This window comes from Neofelis nebulosa, chromosome 3 (genome assembly GCF_028018385.1).
Source record: "Neofelis nebulosa isolate mNeoNeb1 chromosome 3, mNeoNeb1.pri, whole genome shotgun sequence".
NCBI classification, from domain to species: domain Eukaryota; kingdom Metazoa; phylum Chordata; class Mammalia; order Carnivora; family Felidae; genus Neofelis; species Neofelis nebulosa.
The window spans coordinates 196,504,990-196,530,449 of NC_080784.1; the positions used below are offsets into that span (position 1 = coordinate 196,504,990).

The 25,460-nt window shown below is 38.5% G+C and overlaps 1 protein-coding gene across 1 annotated transcript; it reads right to left on the reverse strand.

Moving 5' to 3' along the window:
- Positions 1-18,373: 18,373 nt before the first annotated feature.
- Positions 18,374-19,017, reverse strand: LOC131507811 (low molecular weight phosphotyrosine protein phosphatase). The gene has a single exon (XM_058723075.1). The coding sequence runs from the start codon at positions 18,988-18,990 to the stop codon at positions 18,514-18,516; it is 477 nt and encodes a 158-aa protein (XP_058579058.1). The 5' UTR covers positions 18,991-19,017; the 3' UTR covers positions 18,374-18,513.
- Between the last annotated feature and the right edge of the window lie 6,443 nt (positions 19,018-25,460).

Sequence of the window (25,460 nt, forward strand, 5' to 3'; positions counted from 1 at the left end):
TTTGTTTTGCTTCCCTTATGTTCATCTGTTTTGTCTCTTAAAGTCATCATATGAGTGAAGTCATATGATTTTTGTCTTTCTGTGACTAATTTCACTTTGCATAATACCCTCCAGTTCCATCCACATAGTTGCAAATGGCAAGATTTCATTATTTTTGATTGCCAAGTAATACTCCGTTGTGTGTGTGTATATATATGTATATATGTATATATATATATATATATATATATATATATATATATATATATATATACATACCACATCTTCTTTATCCATTCATCCATCGATGCACATTTGGGCTCTTTCCATATTTTGGCTATTGTTGATAGTGCTGCTGTAAACATGGGGGTGCATGCATCCCTTCGAAACAGAGCACCTGCATCCTGTGGATAAATGCCTAGTAGTGCAATTGCTGGGTCGTAGGGTAGTTCTATTTTTAGTTTTTTGAGGAACCTCCATACTGTTTTCCAGAGTGGCTGCACCAGCTTGCATTCCCACCAACAATGCAAAAGAGATCCTCTTTCTCCACTTCCTTGCCAACATCTGTTTTTGCTTGAGTTGTTAATGTTAGCCATTCTGACAGGTGTAAGGTGGTAGCTCATTGCGTTTTGATTTGTATTTCCCTAATGATGAGAGATGTTGAGCATTTTTTCATGTGTCGGTTGGCCATCCGGATGTCTTCCTTGGAGAAGTGTCTATTTATGACTTTTGACCATTTCCTCACTGGATTATTTGTTTACTGGGTGTTTGATAAGTTTGATAAGTTCTTTATAGATTTTGGATACTAACACTTTATCTGATATGTCATTTGCAAATATCTTTTCCCATTCTGTCTGTTGCCTTTTAGTTTTGCTGGTTGTTTCCTTTGCTGTGCTGTAGCTTTTTATCTTGATGAGGTCCCAGGAGTTCATTTTTGATTTGTTTCCCTTGCCTTCGGAGATGTGTTGGGTAGGAAGTGGCTGCGGGCAAGATCAAAGAGGTTTTTGCCTGCTTTTTCCTCGAGGATTGTGATCGCTTCCTGTCTTACATTGAAGTCTTTCATCCATTTTGAGTTTATTTTTGTGTCTGGTGTAAGAAAGTGGTCCATGTTCATTCTCCTGCATGTCGCCGTCCAGTTTTCCCAGCACCACTTGCTGAAGAGACTGTCTTTATTCCATTGGATATTCTTTCCTGCTTTGTCAAAGATTAGTTGGCCATACATTTGTGGGTCCATTTCTGGGTTCTCTATTCTATTCCAATGATCTGAGTGTCTGTTTTTGTGCCACTTCCATACTGTCTTGATGATTACAACTTTGTAGTATAGCTTGAAGTCTGAGATTGTGATGTCTCCTGCTTTGGTCTTCTTTTTCAAGATTGCTTTGGCTATTTGGGGTCTTTTCTGGTTCCATACAAATTTTAGGATTATTTGGTCTAGCTCTGTGAAGAATGCTGGTGCTATTTTGATAGGGATTGCATTGACTATGTAGATTACTTTGGGTAGTATTGACATTTTAACAATATTTGTTATTCCTATCCAGGAGCATGGAATCTTTTTCCATTTTTTTGTGTCTTCTTCAATTTCTTTCATAAGCTTTCTATAGCTTGCAGTGTATAGATTTTTTACCTCTTTGGTTAGATTTATTCCTAGGTATTTTATGGTTTTTTGTGCAACTGTAAATGGGATCGATTCCTTGATTTCTCTTTCTGTCGCTTCATTGTTGGTGTATAGGAATGCAACCGATTTCTGTGCATTGATTTTACATCCTGCAACTTTGCTGAATTCATGAATCAATTCCTGCAGTTTTTTGGTGGAATCTTTTGGGTTTTCCATGTAGAGTATCATGTCATCTGCAAAGAGTGAAAGTTTGACCTCCTCCTGGCTGATGTGGATGCCTTTTATTTCTTTGTGTTGTCTGAGTGCAGAGGCTAAGACTTTCAATACTATGTTGAATAACAGTGGTGAGAGTCGACATCCCTGTCTTGTTCCTGACCTTAGGGGGAAAGCTCTCAGTTTTTCCCCATTGAGGATGATATTAACATTGGGTCTTTCATACATGGCTTTTATGATCTCGAGGTATGATCCTTCTACCCCTACTTTCTTGAGGGTTTTTATCAAGAAAGGATACTGTATTTTGTCAAATGCTTTCTCTGCATCTATTGAGAGGATCATATGGTTCTTGTCCTTTCTTTTATTGGTGTGATGAATCACATTAATTGTTTTGTGGCTATTGAACCAGCCCTGCATCCCAGCTATAAATCCCACTTGGTCGTGGTGAATAATTTTTTTAATGTATTGCTAAATCCAGTTGGCTAATATCTTGTTGAGGATTTTTGCATCCATGTTCATCAGAGAAATTGGTCTATAGTTCTCCTTTTTAGTGGGGTCTCTGTCTGGTTTTGCAATCAAGGTAATGCTGGCTTCACAGAAAGACTTTGGAAGTTTTCCTTCCATTTCTATTTTTTGGAACAGTTTCAAGAGAAAAGGTGTTAACTCTTCCTTAAATGTTTGGTAGAATTCCCCTGGAAAGCCATCTGGCCCTGGACTCTTGTTTTGTGGCAGAGTTTTGATTATTAGTTCGATTTCCTTACTGGCTATGGGTCTGTTCAAATTTTCTATCTCTTCCTGTTTCAGTTTTGGTAGTGTATATGTTTCTAGGAATTTGTCCATTTCTTCCAGATTACCCATTTTATTGGATATAATTGCTCATAAAATTCTCTTATTATTGTTTTTATTTCTGTTGTGTTGGTTAGTTGTGATCTCTCCTCTTTCAATCTTGATTTTATTTATTTGGGTCCTTTCCTTTTTCTTCTTGATCAAACTGGCTAGTGGTTTATCAATATTGTTAATTCTTTCAAGGAACCAGCTTCTGGTTTCATTGATCTGTTCTGTTCTTTTGGTTTCAATAGCATTAATTTCTGCTCTAATCTTTATTATTTCCTGTCTTCTGCTGGTTTTGGGTTTTATTTGCTGTTATTATTCCAGATCCTGAAGGCATAAGGTTAGGTTGTGTATCTGAGATCTTTCTTCCTTCTTTAGCAAGGCCTGGATTGCTATATACTTTCCTCTTATGACTGCCTTTGCTGCATCTCTGAGGTTTTGGGCTGTGGTGTTATCATGAAAATTGGCTTCCATGTACTTTTCAGTTTCCTCTTTAACTTCTTGTTTAGCCCATTCATTCTTCAGCAGGATGTTTTTTAGTCTCCAAATATTTGTTATCTTTCCAAATTTTTTCTTGTGGTTGATTTCGAGTTTCATAGCATTGTGGTCTAAAACTATGCACGGTATGATCTTGATCTTTTTGTGCTTGTTGAAGGCTGATTTGTGTCCCAGAATGTGACCTGTTCTGGAGAACGTTCCAAGTGCACTGGAGAAGAATGTGAATTCTGCTGCTTTAGGATGAAGTGTTCTCAATGTATCTGTTAAGTCCATGTGGTCCAATGTGTCATTCAAAGCCATCGATTCCTTGATTTTCTTTTTAGATGATCTGTCCATTGCTGTGAGTGGGGGTGTTGAAGCCTCCTACTATTATGGTATTACTATCAATGAGTTTCTTTATGTTTGTGATTAATTGATTTATATATTTGGATGCTTTCACACTTGGCACATAACTGTTTACAATTGTTAGGTCTTCTTGGTCTATAGACCCCTTGATTATGATATAATGCCCTTCTGCATCCCTTGATACAGTCTTTAAAGTCTAGATTGTCTGATATAAGTATGGCTACGCTGGCTTGCTTTTGTTGACCATTAGCATGATAGATGGTTCTTCATCCCCTTTTTTTCAATCTGAAGGTGTCTTTAGGTCTAAAGTTGGTCTCTTGTAAACAGAGTATAAATGGATCTTGTTTTCTTATCCATTCTGTTACCCTATGTCTTTTGATTGGAGCATTGATTCCATTGATGTTTAGAGTGAGTACTGAAAGATATGAATTTATTGCAATTATGATGCTTGTAGAGTTGGAGTTTCTGGTGATGTTCTCTGGTCCTTTCTAATCTTTTGTTGCTTTTGGTATTTGTTTAATTTTGTATATATATTTTTGTCTTTTCTCCCCTCAGAAAGTCCCCCTTAAAATTTCTTTTAGGGCTGGTTTAGTGGTCACAAACCCCTTTAATTTTTGTTTGTCTGGGAGACTTTTTATCTCCCCTTCTATTTTGAATGACATCCTTGATGGATAAGGAATTCTTGGCTGCATATTTTTCTGATTCAGCACACTGAATATATCCTGCCACTCCCTTCTGGCCTGCCAAGTTTCTGTGGATAGGTCTACTGCAAACCTGATCTGTCTTCCCTTGTATGTTAGGGAGTTTTTTTTTTCCCTTGCTGCTTTCATGAGTCTCTCCTTGCGTGAGTATTTTGTGAATTCGATTATGATATGCCTTGTTGATGGTCAGTTTTTGTTGAATCTGATGGGGGTCCTCTGTGCTTTCTAGATTTTGATGTCTGTGTCTTTCCCCAGATTAGCAAAGTTTTCTGCTATGATTTGGTCACATAACCCTTCTACCCCTATTTCTCTCTCTTCCTCCTCTGGGACCCCTATGATTCTGATGTTGCTCCTTTTTAATGAGTCACTGATTTCTCTAAATCTTATACTGTGTGCTCTTTTGCCTTAATCTCCCTCTTTTTTTTTGGCTTCTTTATTCTCTGTAAGTTTGTCCACTATATCGCTGATTCTCTGTTCTGCCTCTTCCATCCTTGCCGCTGCTGCATCCATCCATGATTGGAGCTCAGTTATAGTATTTTTAATTTCATTCTGGCTATTTTTTACTTCTTTTATCTCTGCAGAAAGGGATTCTAATCTATTTTTGACTCCAGCTAGTATTCTTATTATCGTGATTCTAAATTCTGGTTCATACATCTTGCTAGTATCTGTGTTGGTTAAATCACTGGCTGTCATTTCTTCATTCTCTTTCTTTTGGGGTGAAAACCTTCATTTTTTTCATTTTGAAGGGAGAAAGGGAATTAATGAAGTAGAAAAATTGAAATTAAAAAAATTAAAATAAAAAAATGTTAAAATTAAAAATTAAAAACACACACACACACCAAAATCGAATAGATGATGCTAGACCCTAGGTGTGTTTTGGTCTGGGTGTTGAACGTGGTTTGACAGATTAGAGAAAAAAAGGAGGGGGAGAAAAAAAGGAAAGCGTTTGAGAATTTGAAAAAATGAACACATGGAAGTAGACTAAAATGAGATGATGGGAGTAAAATAGAATTTGAAAAATATTTAAAAAGTAAAGAATATAGTAGAAAAAAATTAAAGAAAAATATTTTTAATAATAATCAAAAGTAAATATAAAATTTTTCATTTTATGTATTTAAGAAAAAAGAAAGGAAATGAAAAAGAGAAAAAAAGATTAAAAAAAGAAAAAAAAAAGAAAAAAGCATTTGAAAATTTGGTAGTAGACCAAAATAAAATAATGGAAGTAAAATAGAATTTGAAGAAATTTTCATAACAGAAAAAATATAGTAATGAAAATTAAATAAAAATACTTTTAATATAAATTGAAAGTAGAAATGATGTTTTTTTCTCTTTTTGCATTTAAGAAAAAGAAACAAAAAGGAGAAAAAAGAAAGAAAAAAAGGAAATTTTTTGAAAATTTGAAAAGTACACTGAAGTAGACTGAAATAAAATGACAGAAATAGGATTTGAAAAAAAAATTACACAAAAGTAAAAAATATAGTAATAAAAGAATATTTTTAATAAAAATTGAAAATAAAAATGAATTTTTTCTTTCTGTATTCAAGAAAAAGAAAAGAATTGTAAAAGAGAAAAAGGAAAAAGAAAAAGAAAAAGAAAGAAAGAAAATTGAATAGATGAACCTGCTAAGCCCGCAGTGAGACTTGTGTTCTTGAGGAGAGAAGCTGGCCCAGTTTGGGGGGGGGGGGGGGGGCTCAGTGTAATGGCTCCACTGTCCAGTAGATGGCGCTGCTAGCCTACTGGGGTGGAGTGTTGCGGCGCTTGTAGGTGTGTATGCGCATGCGCAGTAAAAATGGCGCCACCCAGCCACCTAGTCTGTTCTCCCAGATCACCAATCGAGCACCAGTCCTCTGTTTTCAGCTCTCGTCCACTCCCCGCTTTTCCATTCTCCGTGACCAGGCCCCAGGCAGTACCTCTCTCCCGAGTTTTGTCTCAGATGTGGCTGTTTTCCCCGGCCCCTTACTTCTGGAGAACGGCGGCTTTGACCCGCTCCGCCCCTCTGCCGGAGGGTCTCCCCGAGCAGTGGCCGAATGAGCAGTGGCCGAATATTGGCTGCACCCAGGCATGCCCGCTGGACCTTGCTGCTGTCGGTGCCCCTAGACTGTGGCCAGGTGCCAGCCCGCCCCAGAAAATATTCGCGAGACAGTGTAGCAGCAGTGTTTCAGGGGTTATGGAAAATCACAACTCACATCTGGCACCAAGCTTCACCCTTAATGACCTTGTTCCAGCATCAGAGAAAGTGGCCGTTTTCTGGGGTCTGCTGGGACCAGGTGGTTTCAACAGTCTCTACCAAATGTCCTTCCAGCAGTGGAACCGCTTTTCCCCGTGTGGCCCAAGAACCTCCCGGACCCCACTCTGCTCCTGGGGATTCGCCCTTCCCCCCAGAGCACCGCCAGGTATGGAGCTGCAGAGTTGCAGCCTCTGCGCGTCCCTCGTTTACAGTCTTAATGGAATTTAAACCCTCTCCTTTCTCCCTTTTTAGTTTAGTCCCTACGGCTGTTTCCAATTTTCCACTTTCTCTCCAGCTGCTTTTGGGGAGGGGTGCTTTTCCCGTATTCTCCCCTCCTCCCCAGTCTCCGTCCTCTCTCCGCCAGCAAAAGCGGTTCCTTACCTTTCGCGGCTTCTTGCTCCCCAAGTTCAGCTCTCTGCACCGTGTACCTGCTGAATTCTGTGGTTCAGGTTGTGCATCTTGTTGTGTTAATCCTCCAATCAGTTTTCTAGGTTTGTAGGATGGTTTAGTGTTGGTCTGGCTCTATTTCATGGACGCGACACACACAAAAAACTTCCATGCTGTTCTGCCATCTTGGCTCCTCCCTCTGTTTATTTTTCTTTATTTCTTGTATTTTCTTTATTATTTTGTATTATATTACAATATTGTAGTCATTTTTATATGAATATTTTTGGGTTGTGGAACAAATCATCTGAGTTTCCTTCCATTATTTCTTACGGGGAAACTCGTTTAAATATACAAGTGCTTTGGATTACAAGCATGTGTCTGGAATGAATTGACGGATTATGCTCACAAACCAAGGTTTTACTATACATTTACTATGTATATGGAATAACATTGCCATTGATCCTGTTATTTGCTTTTGTTTGCTTAGCAAGGGAAGGAAAAATAAGATAAAAACAGAGGGAGGCAAACCATAAGAGACTCTTACATACAGAGAACAAACTGAGGGTTGCTGGAAGGGAGGTGGGTCGGGGGATGGACTGAATGGGTGATGGACATTAAGGAACGTTCTTGTTGGGATGAGCACTGGGTGTTACATGGAAGTGATGAATTACTGGGTTCTACTCCTCAAGCCAAGACCACATTGTATGTTAACTAACTTGAATTCTAATAAGTAAGCAAAGTAAATTAAAATTAAAAAAAAAAAATAAAACATTGTATTCTGAGATGTATCCATGTTGTTCATGTAGTTTTAATTTATTCCCATCAGTACTGTAGAGTATACTAGTGTATGGATATGACAGAATTCACTTATCCATTTTACTCCTAATGGGCATTACAGTTGCTTCCTTTTAAGCTTTTTTATTATATCATGCCTCTATCAACATTATTATATAAATTCTTGGTGTGTGTGGGCAGGATTATCTAAAGGAAAGATATTTGGGAATGAGACATGGGTTATAGGACTGGAGCACGTTTGACATTACTATATGATACTATTGTCTTGTTTTATAAAGTAACTATAACCATTTACAATCCTACCTACAGTATATAAGGGTTAATAGTTGCCTCCAATCCTTGCCAATCCTTTATATTGTTATTCTTTAATTTTTACCAATCTATTGGATGAAAAATGGTAAATTCTTGGGGTTTTAGTTTGCATTTCTTTGATTGCTAGTAAATTGAGAACATTTGAAAATGTTTACTGGTCATTGGAGTTTCTGCTTTCATAAAGTGCTTATTGGAGTCTTTGTACATTTTTTGCCTATTGAGTTGTTTGTCTTTAATTTATTGATTATGTAAATTATGTTTACTGTCTGAATACTAATTTTGTCATTACATATGCCCAAACATCTTCTTTTACTTTGTGGTTTGTCATTTCAGTTTTCATATTATGCCTTTGGATGGGCAGCTGTTCTTAATATTGCTGAGTACATCATCATTTGTTCAGGATTTGTCCTTTCTATTTCTTGTTTAGAAATCCTGCTCTATCCAAAAGTCATAAAGATATGTTCTCCTAAAAGTTTTATAGTTTTATTTTTAACATTTATATATTTAATCCACCTGGAATTGATTTTATATATGGTGTGAAATAGGAGTCAAATTTCATTCTTGTCCATAACCAGTTGTTCCAGGATCATTTATTGACTAGTTCATCTTGTGCCATTGATATCTCATGCTGGCCCTGTCATAAATCAGATTTCTGTACATGCGGGGGCCCGCTTCTAGGCTTTTCTTTTCTTCTCATGTACTTACTTATCCATGTGCACACCAACCCCAGGCTGCTTTAATTACCATCAGATAATACTGATGCTTGGTATTTTGAAAGCCAAATCCCATGATTTCTTTTCCTCAGGACAGTTCCTTGGCCCTTGTTGCACCATATAACATGATTGAGTCAATTTGTCAAGTTTCTTAAAAAATAACCTGTTGGCATTTTCTTAGAATTACATTGACTTTATGTATTTATAGATCAGTTAAGAAATGACATTCAGTCTTACTGTCCATGAACATGATGTAAGCATGTCTTTAATTTTATTCGTTAACGTTTTTCAATAAAATTTTGTAAGATTTTCCATAAAGCTCTTTCCTCTCTCTGTTATATTTATACCTATGTGCTTGATAATTTATGCCATTATAAATTATTTCCTTTAAAAAATATATATGTAAAAATATATATTAAAAACATGTTAATATATATATTAAATATATATACACACACGTGTATATATATTTACGTGTGTGTGTGTGTATATATATATATGTATATGTATATATGTATATGTATATGTATATATATATATATATAAGCATTATATATATATATAATGCTTATTTATTTTGAGAGGGGCAGGGAAGGGGCAGAAAGAGAGGGAGAGAGAGAATCCCAATCAGGTTCTGTGCTGTCAGCGCAGAGCCCCACATGTGTTTAGATCTCACGAACTGTGAGATCATGACCTGAGTCATAATGAAGAGTCAGAGGCTTAATCGAGGCAGCAAGACATCCAAAAATATATTCATTCTTTGCTATTAATTTGTATCAAGATTCCCTGATAGGGGTGCCTGGATAGCTCAGTCGGTTAAGCGTCCAACTTTGACTCAGGTCATGATTTCATGGTTCGTGAGTTTGAGCCCCACATCGGGCTCTGTGCTGACAGCTCGGAGCCTGGAGCCTGCTTCAGATTCTGTGTCTTCCTCTCTCTCTCTGCCCCTCCCCTGCTCATACTCTGTCTCTCTCAGGCTCAAAAATAAATAAACATTTAAAAAATTAAAAAAAAGAATACCTGATAATATATCTGTGGTGTTAAATAACCTGTCAGTTTCAGTTTTTCTGTGCAGTGAATCATTTCATCCACAAATCATGAGTTTTGTTATTTTATTTTTATAAGCTCATGACATATGTTTATTTTTCTTGTTTCTGTTCTGCTAAGATTTCTGACAAACAATGATTGAAAGAGGTGATAGTAAGCTTTGATTTCTTATTTCTGATCTGAAGAATTATTTGAGGGCTGATTTGAAGCTGGATTCCCCCAGGCAAGATTTGTTCTGCTGCTCTGGGAATACTTTAAACCAAATTTTCAGTTAGCGGTGTTCAGGCCACATAGTTACTGAGATTTGAGGTTGCAAATATGATTAGGGACCAACTTGTGGTAAAGAACTTTCAAGGACAGGGTGCTTGGGTGGCTCAGTTGGTTGAGCATCCAACTCTTGATTTCAGCTTGGGTGATGATCCCAAGGGTTGTGGGACTGAGCCCCATGTCATGCTCTATGCTGGGCATGGGGGTTGCTTAAGATTCTCTCTCTCTCCTGTTTGTCTCTCCCCCTCTGCCCCTCTCCCCCGCTCATGCTCTTTCTCTCTAAAAAAAAGGAAAGCAAGAAAAGAAAGAAAGAAAGAGAAAGAAGGGAAAGAAAGAAAGAAAGAAAGAGAAGGAAAGAAAGAAAGAGAAAGAAAGAAAGAAAGAAAGAAAGAGAAGGAAAGAAGGAAAGAAAGAGAAAGAAAGAAAGAAAGAAAGAAAGAAAGAAAGAAAGAAAGAAAGAAAGAAAGAAAGAAAGAAAGAAAGAAAGAAAGAAAGAAAAATGTTCCTTTCAAGGAACAGTTCAAAGAATGTTTTCCCCTTTCCCTAGTGTTATACTAGAGAGGTTGGTACTGGAGAGAGGTTGGGGGGTGGAATTATTTTGTGTTCATCCTTAAATTAAGGTTAGAGCCCAACTTTATAAATGAGGGGACTCTCCTATCAGACTCCCTACTTTGGGTGGACCTTGAAGCTTGTCTTCTTGCTAACAAGGGTTCAAGGCCACTGGCGTTAAGCAAACATTCTTGACAGAGATCCACTGATATGCTCATGAGAGGCCATCGGTAGCACTGAAAATCTGGTCTTTTGAGCAGAAGAGTCTACTGTTCTTTCCACTGTGAATATGACTGGGCCTGAAAGATAAGACACTGAATCCTTCTGATATATTCTTAGAGCTCCTGGTGCGCTGATCTAGCTTCAGAAGGTATATGATCACTGCTCATCTTTAATCCGAAAGCTGCTATATTTGGAGAATTTATTTGTAAAGTAATATTACTTTGTTGTTTTTCTCTATATGAAAACTGCTTGGAGAAGGAGGGTGCTCTAGAAAGGCAGGCTGTATCACAGCTGCCAGGGAGCCTTAAGTTGGGCTGCTGGTAATAAAGAGGGGGAGGCTTCTGGGGGCGGCTTCTGCAGCAAAGAACTCCATCCTCTGCCTCTGCAGGCGCTGAGCTCCAGCCTATCTTTGATTAATAATATCTCTTAACCTTTCTGAGTCTCAGTTTCTTCATCTCAAAAGTGTGACTAATAATACTATACAAAATGTGGAATTTTGGAAAGGTAAAATTAAACAAGTAATATGTGTAAAGCTTCGAGGTAACATCTGGGCATAAAATAATTGCTCCTAAGTTATTATTATTATGTCTAAGACCCAGCGCATAGCCTCCGTGGTTCTAGACAAAGGTAACCATGAAAAGGTCCCTGCCTTCAAGAAGCATGAGAAATGTTGAGAACTTTAAAAGCTAACAATTTCATATTTGGCTCTTCTGACCTCCTCCATGGTGTCATTTAGCAACCAATGGGAAAAAAAGTAATATGCATTTTTCTTGTACTCCTCAGATGCTAATGGCAATAAGCGAGGTCCTCAGCACAGGCAAAAATTAGTCTTGGTAACCCACCTTCCCTGTCACTCTTTCTTCCAATGTCCTTTTTCCCTGTTTCATCTAAGACCCTATACGATTCTTCCGCCTGTATCTACTCTTCGTTTTGTAATCACAAACCGCCAAATTAAAATCTCTCATTGGTTTTTTTGTTTTTCTGTTTTGGTTTTGGTTTTGGTTTTGGTTTTTTGGTTTTTTCTGAGAACCAGAGAGGTAAGCTTTATTCTCACCTATATTACTTGTCACCGAACTCCATGGGGCTTTTCTGAGCTCCCATCTTCTCAGCCTATTTTGAAGAGTTATTGTGAGGGTTAAGGGCATGCTAATTTAGTAGGAATTTACTGAATCTTACATGCTGTTGAAACTTTTTCTTTTTAGTTTTTATTATTTTTATGTATAGTTGACAGTGTTATATTAGTTTCAGGTGTACAAAATGATGATTCAACAATGTTATACATTACACAGTGCTCATCACAGGAAGTGTACTCTTAATCCCCTTCCCCTATTTCACCTACCCCCTCCCCACCTCCCCTCTAACAACCACCAGTTTTTTTTTTCTCTGTATTTAAGTCTTTTTTTCCCTTTGTCTCTTTTTCCTTTGTTCATTTGTTTTGTTTCTTAAATTCCACATATGAGTGAAATCTTTTTGTATTGTTTTTACTTTGACTGACTTATTTCACCGGTGAAATACACTATAAGTCAGTCAAAGGAAAAACAATATATACATTATATATATTCCATTATATGTGTGTGTGTGTGTGTGTGTGTGTGTGTCTGTGTGTGTGTGTATACGTATATATATGTGTATATATATGTATATATATATATAGTTTTTTTCAAGTATAATTGACATACAGTGTGTATATATATATATACATTATACACACACACACACATAATGGAATATTACTCAGCTATAAAAAGAATAAAATCTTGCCATTTGCAACACCATGGATGGATGTAGAGGGTATAAGGCTAGGTGAAATAAGTCACTCAAAGTAAAACAAATACAAAACAAATACATGTACATGTATATCACTTCTTTATCCATTCATCTAATGATGGACACTTGGGTTGCATCCATATCTTAACTATTGTAAATAATGCTGCAATAAATACACATAGGGGTGCATATATCTTTCAGAATGAGTGTTTTCATTTCCTCTGGGTAATATTCAGTGGTGGAATAACTGGATCATTTGGTAGTCCTATTTTTACATTTTTTGAGGAAACTCCCTAATATTTTCCACAATGGCTGCACAAGTTTGCATTCCCACTCACAGTGCACAAGCATTCTTTTTCTCCACATTCTCACCCACACTATTTCTTGTGTTTTTGATTTTAGCCATTTTGATAGGTGTGAGGTGATATCTCATTGTTTTGATTTGTGTTTCCCTAATGATTAGTGATGTTGAGCATCTTTTCATGTGCCTGCTGGCCATCTGTATCTCTTCTTTGGAAAAACGTCTATTTATGTCCTCTTCCCATTTTTAATTGGATGATTTGTTTTGTTTTGGTGTTGAGTAATATGAGTTCTTTATATATTTTGGATATCAGTCTCTTATTGAATATATCATTTGCAAATATCTTCTCTCCTTCAGTAGGTTGCCTTTTTGTTTTGTTGATGGTGTCCTTCACTGTACAAAAGCTTTTTATTTTGTGTAGTCCCAATAGGTTAATTTTGGTTCTGTTTCCTTTGCCAGAGGAGACATATATAGAAAATTATTTTTGTGGCTGATGTCGAAGAAATTGCTGCTTATGTTTTCTTCTAGCAATTTTATGACTTCAGGTCTCACATTTAGTTCTTTAACCCATTTGAGTTTATTTTTGGGTGTGATGTGAGAAAGTGGTCTAGTTTCATTCTTTTACATGTAGCTGTCCAGTTTTCCCAACACTATTTGTGCTGAGAGACTGAGAGACTGTCTTTTTCGCATTTTATATTCTTGGTTCCTTTGTTGCAGATTAATTGACCGGAAAAGTGCTGGTTTATTTCTAGTCTCTCTGTTTTGTTTCATTGATATATGTGTCTATTTTTGTACCAGTGCTATACTGTTTTGATTAATACAGCTTTGTAGTGTATCTTGAAATTTGGGATTGTGATATCTCCAGTTTTTTTTTTTTCTTTTGGTTTTAGCTATTCAGGATATGTTGTGGTTCCATAAAAACTTCAGAATTATTTTTCTAGTTCTGTGAAAATGCCTTTTGTATTTTGATAGGGATTATATTAAATCGGTAGATTGCTTTTGGTGGTATGGAGATGATAACAATATTGGCTCTCCCAGTTCATGAGCATGGAATATCTTTTAATTTGTGTTATTTTCAATTTTCTTTACCAATGTTTTCTAGGTTATGGAGTACAGGTCTTTCAACCCCTTAGTTAAGTTTATTCCTAGTACTTAATTTTTTTTTTTGATTCAAAAAGAAATGGGATTGTTTTTTTCAAAAACATTAAAACAGAATTACACCAAAGAAAAACTAAGTTCAGTCAAAAAAATCTTTCATAAGTCAGAAGTTATTCTGATAGATCCAACTCACTTAGCTAAACGCTCAAATCTTTTTTTTTTTTAATTTGTGTATAGTTAACACAGAGTGTTACATAAGTTTCAATGTACCACTTAATGATTTGATAAGATTATACATTATGCTATGTTCACCACAAACATAGCTACCATCTGTTCCATTACGTTGTTATTACAATATCATTGACTATTGCTATGCTTCAGTTTTTATTCCCATGACTTGCTAGTTCCATAACTGGAAATCTGTGTCTCTCTCTCCCCTTCACCCCTTTTGCCCAATATCTCACTCCCTTCTGTGGAAACCATCAGTTTATTCTCTATTTATAGTTCCAATTTTGCTTTTTGTTTGTTTATTAATTTCTAGAGTCTGTTTATGACTGTAATTATATGATATTTGTATTTCTCAGTCTGACTTATTTCACATAGCAAAGTACCCTCTAGGTCCATTTATCCTGCCTCAAATGGTATGATCTTACCCTTTTTATGGCTGTGTAATATTTCATTATATATATCTTCTCAAGTTAGTGTTTTTGTTTCCCCAGGGTAAATATCCAATAGTGGATTTATTGGATTACATGGTATTTCTATTTTTAATTTTTAGAAGGGTATTGTTTTCTTAATTTCTCCTTCTGATACTTCATTATTAGTGTACAGAAATGCAGCAGATTTTTATATATTAATTTTGTAATCTGTGACTTTAAATTCATTTATCAATTCTAGTATATTTTCATTGAAGTCTTTAATTGAAGAATTATGTTGAAAATATAACATTTTGTAAATTCTAGACTAATATTGTACTTAAGCGTAGCCTCACACTTGCATAATTGGGGCAACACAGAATCCTTGATCCAGGGCTAGAGAAGAACTTTCTATGCTGTAAAGGGAAGAAAGATCTAACACTGAGCACACATTAGGCTACTTATGTGCTATATATTATGTTATTACCATTTTTTAAGTCAGTAGAATATGGTTTGGAAATGTCAATTAACTTGAGAAATGTCACACACCAAAGAATTCTTTTATGGCTTTTTTCTTCCTTTGTGTCCTTATTTCACTCATTCAAAAAACTACCCTTTTGGTCATACAAATGGCATCATCGTTTTTACTAAACAAGAGATAAAGATAATTCATGAAAATAGTGAAAAGCAATAAAAAATAGCAATTTTAAGCAGCATTCAAGTCTCTTGTTTAACAAGATGGCAGATATGTTAGCCAGAGGAGTGTCATGATGGTTGGAATGTATCATCTCCATTATGTTTTTCGCAATATTCAAATTAGTCTAAGGCTTTCCTAATGCAGTCTTTTTGAACTTGCAGTGTCCATAGGATCTCAAGAGGGTAACACCTGATATGGTCTAATCAACTCACATAATACATTCAACAACTGCCACAAATATGTTTTGAATTCTTATGTATTGGATTAAATTCCGGACCAGGAAAATCTAGCTGCATCTATGTGGAGTTTGCACTTAAGCAGGGAAGACAGTGAACAAAATTAATAAGTAAATTATTCAGTATATTTGAAATGAAAAGTACTAGGGGGAAAATAAAGTGAGGAAGAAAGATAGGGAGGGCTGGTGTGTATGTTTGTGATTTTAAACAGAGTGAGTAAACTGAGCAAAAAAAGAAGTGGAAGAATTTGCTAGCAGTCATGCCTTTAAAAGGTGGCAGGCAGACAAGGAACCTGTCCTCTCTGCCCTAACTCATGATCTCACACTCTTGCTTTGATTAGTTCAGCCCTCTGAAGTTTTGCATTGAAGCCAAACCCGGGATAAATCACCAGCATGACTTTTTTCACTGGTGCATTCTCGAAAATTATTTTGGTTTCAAGAGAAAGGTCTTTGATTTGCTTAAGCAAAAATAGATGAGCTTAATTAGTGGGAGGATACAAAGGTGTTTCATGCTGTGTATAAGGGCATGGGGGCAATCTGGGAATGTGAACGCTGCCGAGACTTTCCATCGCTCTTTCTCAGATGGACCTCCTCTACATGATTAGACATCTGACTAATAAAATGTATTGTCTCTATGCCCAGGCAAGAAGGGCCCCTGTTCTGCCCTGAGCGTTACAGGTTGTTGAACTTTTGGAGCCCTTGTCTCCAGGTCCAGTCATGCTGTCTGGTTGCAATGTACCCCCCTGATTCTTTGAACCGTATGCGGAGTGAATTAGACTTGGACACACAGGGCTGAGCTGGGACCCAGAGCCTGCAAAGTTTCCAAGAGAGAGCCTGGCAAGCAGACCACTCCAAGTGGCTGGCACAGCATTAAGTTTGAAGGATTGTGGGAGTTTGGGCCACTGAAAGGGAGCCGACATTCTGGTTTTGGATGATTCTCTCTCAGGTCAGAAAGAGAACGAGTTTAGGACAAGTCTGGACTACAAAGATTCACTGTCAGCATTGCATTCCATTCAAGGTTAGGGTCCATGAATCAGCATTCCTAGGCTATGTCCTGATAGTGCTACTATTTCCAGTTTGCAGCGTCTAATGAGTAGGAGTAGCAGTGGAGCTGGAATTCTGCTGAATCAGTTGGGATCAAGATTTTACTCTCTACTAACTGTGATTTTAAGCACATTATTTGACACTTTTAAGCCTCATTTTATCTTATTTCCAAAATGGGGAGATGAAAACATTTTTAAGTGAGATTATTCAAAAGTACTTAGAACAGTGCCTGGCACAGAGTAATCATTTAAGACTTATTTATTATTATTGTTATTATTACTATTATTATTTTGGAGAGACTTAGATTAAAACATCTTACCACATGTCCCACAGACAGTTTCTATGGACCCAATGTTCTTTTGATTATTCCACACTGCCTTCTCAGATTAAAAAGGACAAGGAGTCTAAGAGGAAACCCAACGTTATGATAGAAATCACTTGACAATTAAGGCTCATATTCTAGAAACACTCTGGGTTTGGTAATGCTGACACACACATTTCTTAAAATAAAACTCAAGTCCAAAGTGTTTGACAGAAGCAAAACAAGAGAACATTTACAATTGTGTTGAATGTTGCTTTTATTAGAAAAAAAACACACACATAAAGTTAATTTGTACTTTGAATTGCAAAATATGGACAGTTAAGTCAATTTAACTCACAAAACAGAAATTATATCAAAGCGGAAAATGCTGGGGGGAAAGTAATCATCCCTGGTATTGCTCACAATAGTAAATTAAATTCAAATAGTTATTCCTAAGCATTCAAGCTGTGATTTTAATTATCCTCAAATCTTGGGGCTCTGTGTTAAAGTTTTCACAGTCACTGTAATTTTTGTCCCATTAACCATGTAACAGAATCAGTTTTATGTTAGAGTTTTCCAGATTATAAATGGTGTGATGCTGTTGGGTCGGGGTGGTAATGACAAATAGAGTTTCAAAGCTGCTCTTTTGGTGTTGAAATGTTCAGCTGTGACTTTTCTTAAGGGATTCAAAAAATCTTGCTTCCGTTTTGAATTTGTCCACTACATCAGTTAGCCAAGAAGTACTTATTGGGTGTTTATCATATGCCAATCTCGGTGGTACATACTTAGAAGGAAGAAAGGAAAGAATAGAGGAGGAGAGGAAGGAAAAAATCATGTAAGATGTATATTTTATTTATTTATTTTTTTTTTATTATTTTTTTTTGTATTTTTATAATCTCCCCAGTTTATTTTGAAAACAATCTTTTCTGCCACAAATCCATATGAATTTTAGATTAGTTACCTCAAAGTGCACAGAAGTTACCTGTATTTGTCTATAAATCAAACAACAAAGAAAGAATACTTAATGTATCAATATTTAAGCATTCCAACATAAAAGAACTTTTCCCAACTTTTTAATAATTTTTTCCCCACCTAAGCTCATCTACATTTGACATTTGGGTCACATAGCATTTAAAAGGAAAACCAGCATACAGTGTCTTTCCTTCTGGATGGAATTAAATTTCCAGAGGCAAAATGGTTCAAATGGAAAGAAGCTGACTTCCCTGTGAAATAAACTGGACAGACAGACAGACAGACAAAAACTAGCAAGCATTAAAGGTTCTAAAGATGGACACCTAACTCTCTTTCCCACTTTCTACGTCAACGGTGTGCACTGTGAGCTGGGGTGAGCTCCCATGGATGGCCCGCTGTGCTGGTTGGGGGCCCTGGCGAGAAGGGGTCATGAGACAGCGGAGGGCATCGTCCCCGTCGGTGGTCCACAAACTCAGGGAGGAAGAGGCGGAGCTCGTGTGCCCACACGGCCTGAAGGGGATGCTGGAGGTCTCTGTGCTCTGGGGGTCATGTCCCACGATTTTTGTAACCGGGGCAAAGTGGGAGTTCAACTCGTCAGGAACGCTTCGTGTACCCCACAAACTGGATGAAACATTTCTATTTATTTGCCAAATACAGTAACTGATTTCCATCTACAAGCATTTAAGAAACAGGGTCAACCGAAGAAGCAGCTGCAGCCTCACTGTGGCTCCTGTGGGGCTCGCCAGGGGCACGGGTGCGACATCAGCAGGCCTTCTCCAGGAAAGCTCTGCAGCACCTCACACACTGCTGGTAGACGGTCTCAAAGTCGGACTCGTTCCCATAATAGGGGTCTTCAATAATAAGCTGTTTCTGTGGATCATAGCTCCCAAGGAGTTCAATTTTAGCTTTGCAGTTTTTAATTTGATTACTCTTTCTATTCAAGTCTCTTAGATTGCTTTCATCCATACAAAGTATATAATCAAACGTGGCAAAGTCTTCCTTGGTAACCTGTCGTGCTTTATGGGCTGTGCTAATGCCATGATTTCTGAGGCAGCTCACAGCTCTTGGATCTGGTGACCGGCCCACGTTCCAGTCAGAAACAGCGCCGCTGTCAATGACCCAGTCATCTGAAAGATTTTGCTCAGTTACAAGCTTTCTGAAAACTGCTTCTGCAATGGGTGATCGGCAGATGTTACCCAGACACACGAACAGCACAGACTTGGACACCGGCTCGGCCATCTTCCCGCGCTCACACCCAGGCGCCCCGTAAGATGTATATTTTATAAGAATTCACAAGAGCCCATATAAATTAGTAATAGAATGTGTATGTGTGTGTACACACGTGTGTGTAATGAACATCACCACGGAGGAATGTGCTTTGATGAGAAAGTGACACTAAAATGAGAACTGGCTTCACTATTAATCAAATATGGCAGTTGTGGAGAAAATCTGTCATTTCTAGTGGCAGATGTCAGGGAATGGCCTTTGATGTTTTAAGTAAATAGGTAACATCACAAGGGAGATCCAAACTTCCATCATCTTATTTCAGCAAGATGTCGGCTGCTCATGAAAAGAATGTAGGGGCCCACCAAGTTCAAAGGTCTACAGAATTAGCAGAAAAATGCATTTTATTATCTTAATAAATGCAAAATGTAATCATAAGCTTAGCCTAATGACTTAGGTAAAGTAGATCGGAGAGTGGCATTGTGTCGAGGACAAGGACCTTGAGACTGGCCCTTCTCTAAGTTATGAAGCTCCCATTGTACACCGTGTATGAGACTGAGAACATCTCAGTTTACAAATCGAAAGTGCTGGGGCACCTGGGTGGCTCACTCGGTTAAGCGTCGAACTCTTGATTTCGGGTCAGGTCATGGTCTCATGGTGATGAGATTGAGCCCCACATTGAGCTCTGGGTTAGGCATGGACCCTGTTTAAGATTCTCTCTCTCTCTCTTTCTCTCTCTCTCTCCCCAAAAACAAAAATACAAACAAATAAGAAAATAAAATTATAGAAGTTCTGAGGAAAATTGAGTTTCTTATTTGTGTGTGTGTGTTAAGAGCTCTAAGCATATTTAGTATTTTAAATACATATAATGTTTAAGAGAATTTAGTGTGAGACTACATTTCAAATAATTAAGGACATTCTCCTCACTAAGACATGTTTTAGTAAGGGAGAGAACTTTGAGAAGCTGAACATTGTCTGATCTCTTTAGGCCACTGTTGAACACAAGAGATATTGTCACAGGCCTGGGTTCTCTAGTATCAAATAAAATGATGGGTTTCTGGAATAGCAAAGGCAAGGTGGCAGCACTTAACTACTGAAGCAAGGTGGACATCATGACCATATGCGCATCAAAGTCAGAGTGGCACTCAGAATATCTTGCCCCACAGGACAATGTGCAACAGACTCAATGGTTAAATGATTGTGTTGTTGCAAGAGGCCACATGGATGAATAATTACTCCCTTCCTTCTTTCTTTCCATCCTTCCTTCCTTTCTTCCTTTTCTTCCTTCCTTCCATCCCTCTGTCCCTCCTTCCCTCCCTCCCTCTTTTCTTCCTTTCCTTCTTTCCTTCCTTCCTTCCCTCCTTCCTTTCCTCCCTTCCTTCCTCCCTCCTTTCCTTCCTTCCTTCCTTCCTTCCTTCCTTCCTTCCTTCCTTCCTTCCCTCCCTCCTTCCTTCCTTCCTTCCTTCCTTCCCTCCTTCCTTCCCTCCTTCCTTCCCTCCTTCACTCTGTTCCTCCATCCCTCCCTCTTTCCTTCCTTCTTTCCTTCCTTCCTTCCCTCCCTCCCTCCTTCCTTCCTTTCCTCCCTTCCTTCCTTTCCTCCTCCCTCCCTTCCTCATTCCTTCCTCTTCCTTCCTTTCCTCCCTTCCTTCCTTTCCTCCTCCCTCCCTTCCTCATTCCTTCCTCTTCCTTCCTTCCTTCCTTCCTTCCTTCCTTCCTTCCTTCCTTCCTTCCTTCCTTCCTTCCTACAATAGAAAATTGTGGTATCTCATTCAGTTTAAAAATGTAAGTTATTTCAAAGACTGAGGGTCCATTAATTGAACTGAGTTGCAATTTCATGAGAAAATTAGAATGGGTTATGGATGAAGGTGACAATAAATCTCAATTATTGCCTTTAGACTTCAACAGTGGGAACTATAGCATGTTCTTTCTTATATTAAGTTTTTACAGGCAGAATTATAAGCTACCACTTGGAAGGGGCTCTGTGCTTGTCTGCTCCCAATGGAGAAGTGCATGGTCTAGTATGTAGACATTGCCACATGTGGCTGTTGAACACTTGAAATAGAGCTAGTCCCTTTTGAGATGCACTGTAAGTAAGTTTTGAAGACTTAGTATGAGTGGAGCAATGTAAAATCTCCCATGAATATTATACTCATTACATTTTCAAATTATAACAGCTTAGTTATATTAGGTCAAACAAAGTATACTATTTATATTGATTTTGCCTGTTTTTACTCTTTCTGATGTGGTTCCTGGAAAATTTTAAACCACATATATGGTTTGCATTGTGGTTCTGTCTGGACTCTAACAAAGGGAAAGCATGGAGAGAACGATGGGATGTCAAAGCCCTGCCCTGTACAGGGCAACCGGACCATTCATTCCTCAAACCAGGATATTTGGGGAGAAGAAGTGGGCACTGTAGATTATAAGGCCAGAGCAAAGGGCATGAGCCAGGACTAGGGCAACCGAATGTGTGAGGTCACCCTGTGAAGAATAAGGTGAGTATAAACGCCACACGGAAAGGGCAGCTGAGGGCTTCAAAAGCAGGACTTATTCTAGGGGATTTTTTTTTCTTGCATCAAACAAAAAACTGAAGTTTTGTGTGCCTGTTTACACGCTCTTTCTACTCTTGGAAAAACCTGAAGTTTCTTGTTTCTAAGGGGAAAACTTGACTGAAACTCCAAGCTCTAAGAACTTGGATGGCAGAAATTATTATGGAGCATTTGGGCGTTTTCAACCTAAGTACATCAGAAATATGTGGATTACATTTCCTTTATAACACACACAAGCTTAAAACTTCATGGGAAAAGTGTTAGGCAGGGGCTGTCTTGGCTTTTCCAAATCCCACATGTTTTTATACATTTACACTCACGCACGCACTTCAGAGAATGTTATTCAGGCTGAAACCCAACCCAGCATCTTTTGCCCAGAGAACTCGGCTGTCTCTCTTAATGTCCATCCTGGGTCCCCCACTTAGGGATAGGCTCCCAAAGAACCCAAAGAAATAAGCACTTCCTCCGATCTGAAATTGGGGGAAAGAGCCCAAAAGAAGGCAAAAGAATCTAAAACATGAAGGGAAGTATGGACTTTTGTAGTATATCCACTCAAAAGAGTCACAGAAGCTGGAGACATTGGTGTGGGGGTCATGGAGGCAGAGAAAAGGAACATTCTCAACAGCCAACCTCTGCCTTTCTGAAAGTCGGGGGAGGGAAAAATCTGTCCCTTCTAATCCCATTCCTGGGCCCTGAACTGCCCTCTAAGTATTTGTGTTTTAATCCAAGACTCTCAGCCACACAGTATGAGCTTGGGCCTATGTGATGTGAGAGACACAATTATTGTCACACCTGTCCTTTTTGATTTTGAACTTGGGGATTCTTATGACTGAAATATTCTATCTTTCCTTTTCCCAGTGGGGTACTCTTACCACCTTGGAGATTCAGCTCTGATATTTCTCTCCCTCAGGAAGCCTCTCTTGATCTCCTCAGAGGGGATGGATCCTTCCCCCATGAGTCCTCATAAAGCCTTTATGGGAACACTTCATTGCAGTGAGCTGTGGTCACTGATTTCTTGGAGTATCTCCTTATTCCACGAAAGCTCCTTTGGGGAAGGAAGGGCCATGTCCCCTTATCTTAGCATCTCCAGAGTATGTCATGTTGTAGCTGATCACCAACCTATCTTATTCACATGGTCCTTTTTATCCCTGGAAAATCAGTTTGCCATACAAGATATGTGACCTAGTAAATATCAGAGGAGGTTGGCAGGTGACTAGTAAATCTCCATTTGATTCATAGTGACTTTCCCAGGGTCACCCAGTGTGGCCTGCTGGAACCAAAAGCAGAGTCCAGCATTTACTCCAAGGACCGAGTTTTTGTATTTTTCACTAAATTCATCTGCTTGTTGAATTAAGCACAGACATATCAGTCCACAGACAAGCATATTTTGATTTTGGATCTGATCTTACAAAAAAAAAAAAAAAGGGTCTGACTTTAGGGAAGTCTGCCAGGAAGAAGCATGTGAAAAGCAGTAAGACTCTAAGCAAAAAAAAAAAAAAAAAAAAAAAAAATCTCAAAGTTTTAAGGCAGGAGGGCAAGGTCTGTGGGTGGGACACATGAAATCCTTGAATCCCCTGAGGTTTTTGGCAAAATCTCCGAGATGTAAGTATTTCTCGGGGAGGAGGATGGGAAGCTTTATCACATTCTCAAAGGGTGAATTTACCTAAGGCCTCAGTCCACCCCTGGGCAGAGGGACCATTTTGCACTTCCTTGGGGATCTAACTATTGCCTTGTGGGCCAATTTCCTCCGCAGGCCCCCTCCCAGGGCGGGTGGATGCCAAGGCCATGTGGAGGGGTCTGTGGGGCCTGCTGGCATCCTGTGTATTAACACTTCTGCATTGCAGGCGAGCTAATCCGTCTCTTAAGCTGCTTGACTGAGCTCCTTTGCCAGATCTGATAGAAGGATTTAACCTTTCCTTTTTCCCTCTTGGCACACACTCAATGGAATCCAAATAAAGAATTAAAGGGACTTGAAAGGGACTTTCCATTACCAAACAATTCAGTTTAAATTTCCGACCTTTCCTCTACCTTTTTCTTTGTTTTTCCATTCCCTCCTTTCTTCCTGTTCAACGTTGGAGATTCAAGGCTGGCATAAAAGCCCCTGGGGACGTGTGGAGAGCCAGAGACCGGGAACGTGAGTGGAATTTTCCGAATTAAGGCAGCTTATTGGCCTTAGTTGCCAAGCGAACTGGGGAGGCCTGGCTTTCGGGTTATGCCTGGGGGCAGGAGTGCTCTGACATCTGGGGGAGAGTTTTGGCTTCCCTGGCTAGAGCAATGTGAGCTCTGGCCTCACGGAACTTTGTGCAGTTTTCACAAGCCACCCCACACTTTTCTTGCTGAGTCTTTCTTCTGCTGCTCATAGAACATAAATTCAGCAAGTCCCAACTGAACAGCCACAGGATCAGAAATTGTCCTGAGGGGCGATGGCGTGGCTCAGTCCAGTAAGTGTCTGCCTCGTGATCTAGGCTCAGGTCACCATCTCACAGTTCGTGAGTTTCAGCCCTGTGTCAGGCTCCGTGCTGATGGTGTGGAGGCTGCTTGGGATTCTTTCTCCCTCTCTCTCTGCCTCTCCCCTGCTCCTTTGCTCATTCTGTCTCTCTCAAAATAAATAAAGTAAAATAAATAAAGAAATAAAAATTGTCCTGAGATCTCAGAATGATAATAGCAGCTAGAATTTATTGGGAACTTATATATGCAAAGTGTTATTCTGGTCCAACAACACTAAGGGGTGAGCCAAACATTCTCCCCCAGTTGATTGATGGAAATACTGAGGCACAGAGAGTTAAGTACATTTCCAAGTTCCCATAGAGAGAAGGTAGAAGAACCAGAGCACAAACCCAGGTAGTCTGGCTCAAGAGCCAGAAAAAAGTAACCAGAGTGAAAAGGGAGGGTGGTTAGCAAGGGCCTGGAACATACAAAAGAATCAGCAAATCTGAACTATGATGCCAAAGAGGAGAAGGTGTCAGGATAAGAGAACCGATGCATGTTTTAAATCATAGTTTTAGAAATAACATATCTAAAATAACATTTCTAACATTTCTTCTTACCGTAATAATAAAACAATAATCCATGTTCATGGTAACAACTTTAGAATTACTCCCCCAAAAGGTATGGAGGGTTTTATAAGATAGTTTTTTTTTTAAATGTACTAGGGAAAGCTAAATCACGTGCTATATAGAAGGATTTAGAGTTCAGATGGAAATATTTAATGTTCTTTTTAATAAAAATAACTAACACTTCTTGAGTGCTAACCAAATGTCAATTACTGTTTTATGCTCTTTACTTATGTTAGCTCTTATTATCCTTCCAATAGTCCTATGAAATACTTACTGTTATTATTATTATTCTCCTTTACAGATAAAGCTAGGTAACTGACAGGTGAAATAGCTCACCTAGGACTGTGCACAGCTATTGAGCAGCACCCGTTTCAAATCCATGTAATCTGGCTACAGAGTGGATCCTCCTAGTCACCTGTCTATACAGCCCTCCTTACATGCCATGGGTTCAGGAATCCCTACTTTTGTGCTTCTTCTTCAAGCCTATTCAGCTGGCCAGTGTAATCATGCATGCTAATCTCTGTACAAAATCTGTACAAAATAGCAGAATGGTTTTGTTAGGGTACTGCAGCAGAAGCTAGACACAATTCATAGCAAAGACTGAGGGCAAGAGGTGAGAGATGCAAGGGGAAATAATTAAGATTATCCTTTTTTAGTGGAAATGAATTCCATCCTGACTCTGCCACCGTATAAGATGTGCTCTATAATCATTTGTTAAATGAATGCATAAATAATTTATGTAGCTGGTTACAAACACTGAGAGTAGGATATGGTAAAGACCTTTAAATAAGTGGTGTGGGATTTTTGTTGCTACCGTTCATCCCAATAGCCTTCTAAGGTTTATTTGGGGGCACCTGGGTGGCTCAGTCAGTTGAGCGTC

Excerpts from the sequence above, each read along its gene's own strand:
- LOC131507811 (XM_058723075.1), bottom strand. The coding sequence starts at position 18,990 with ATGGCCGAGCCGGTGTCCAAGTCTGTGCTGTTCGTGTGTCTGGGTAAC.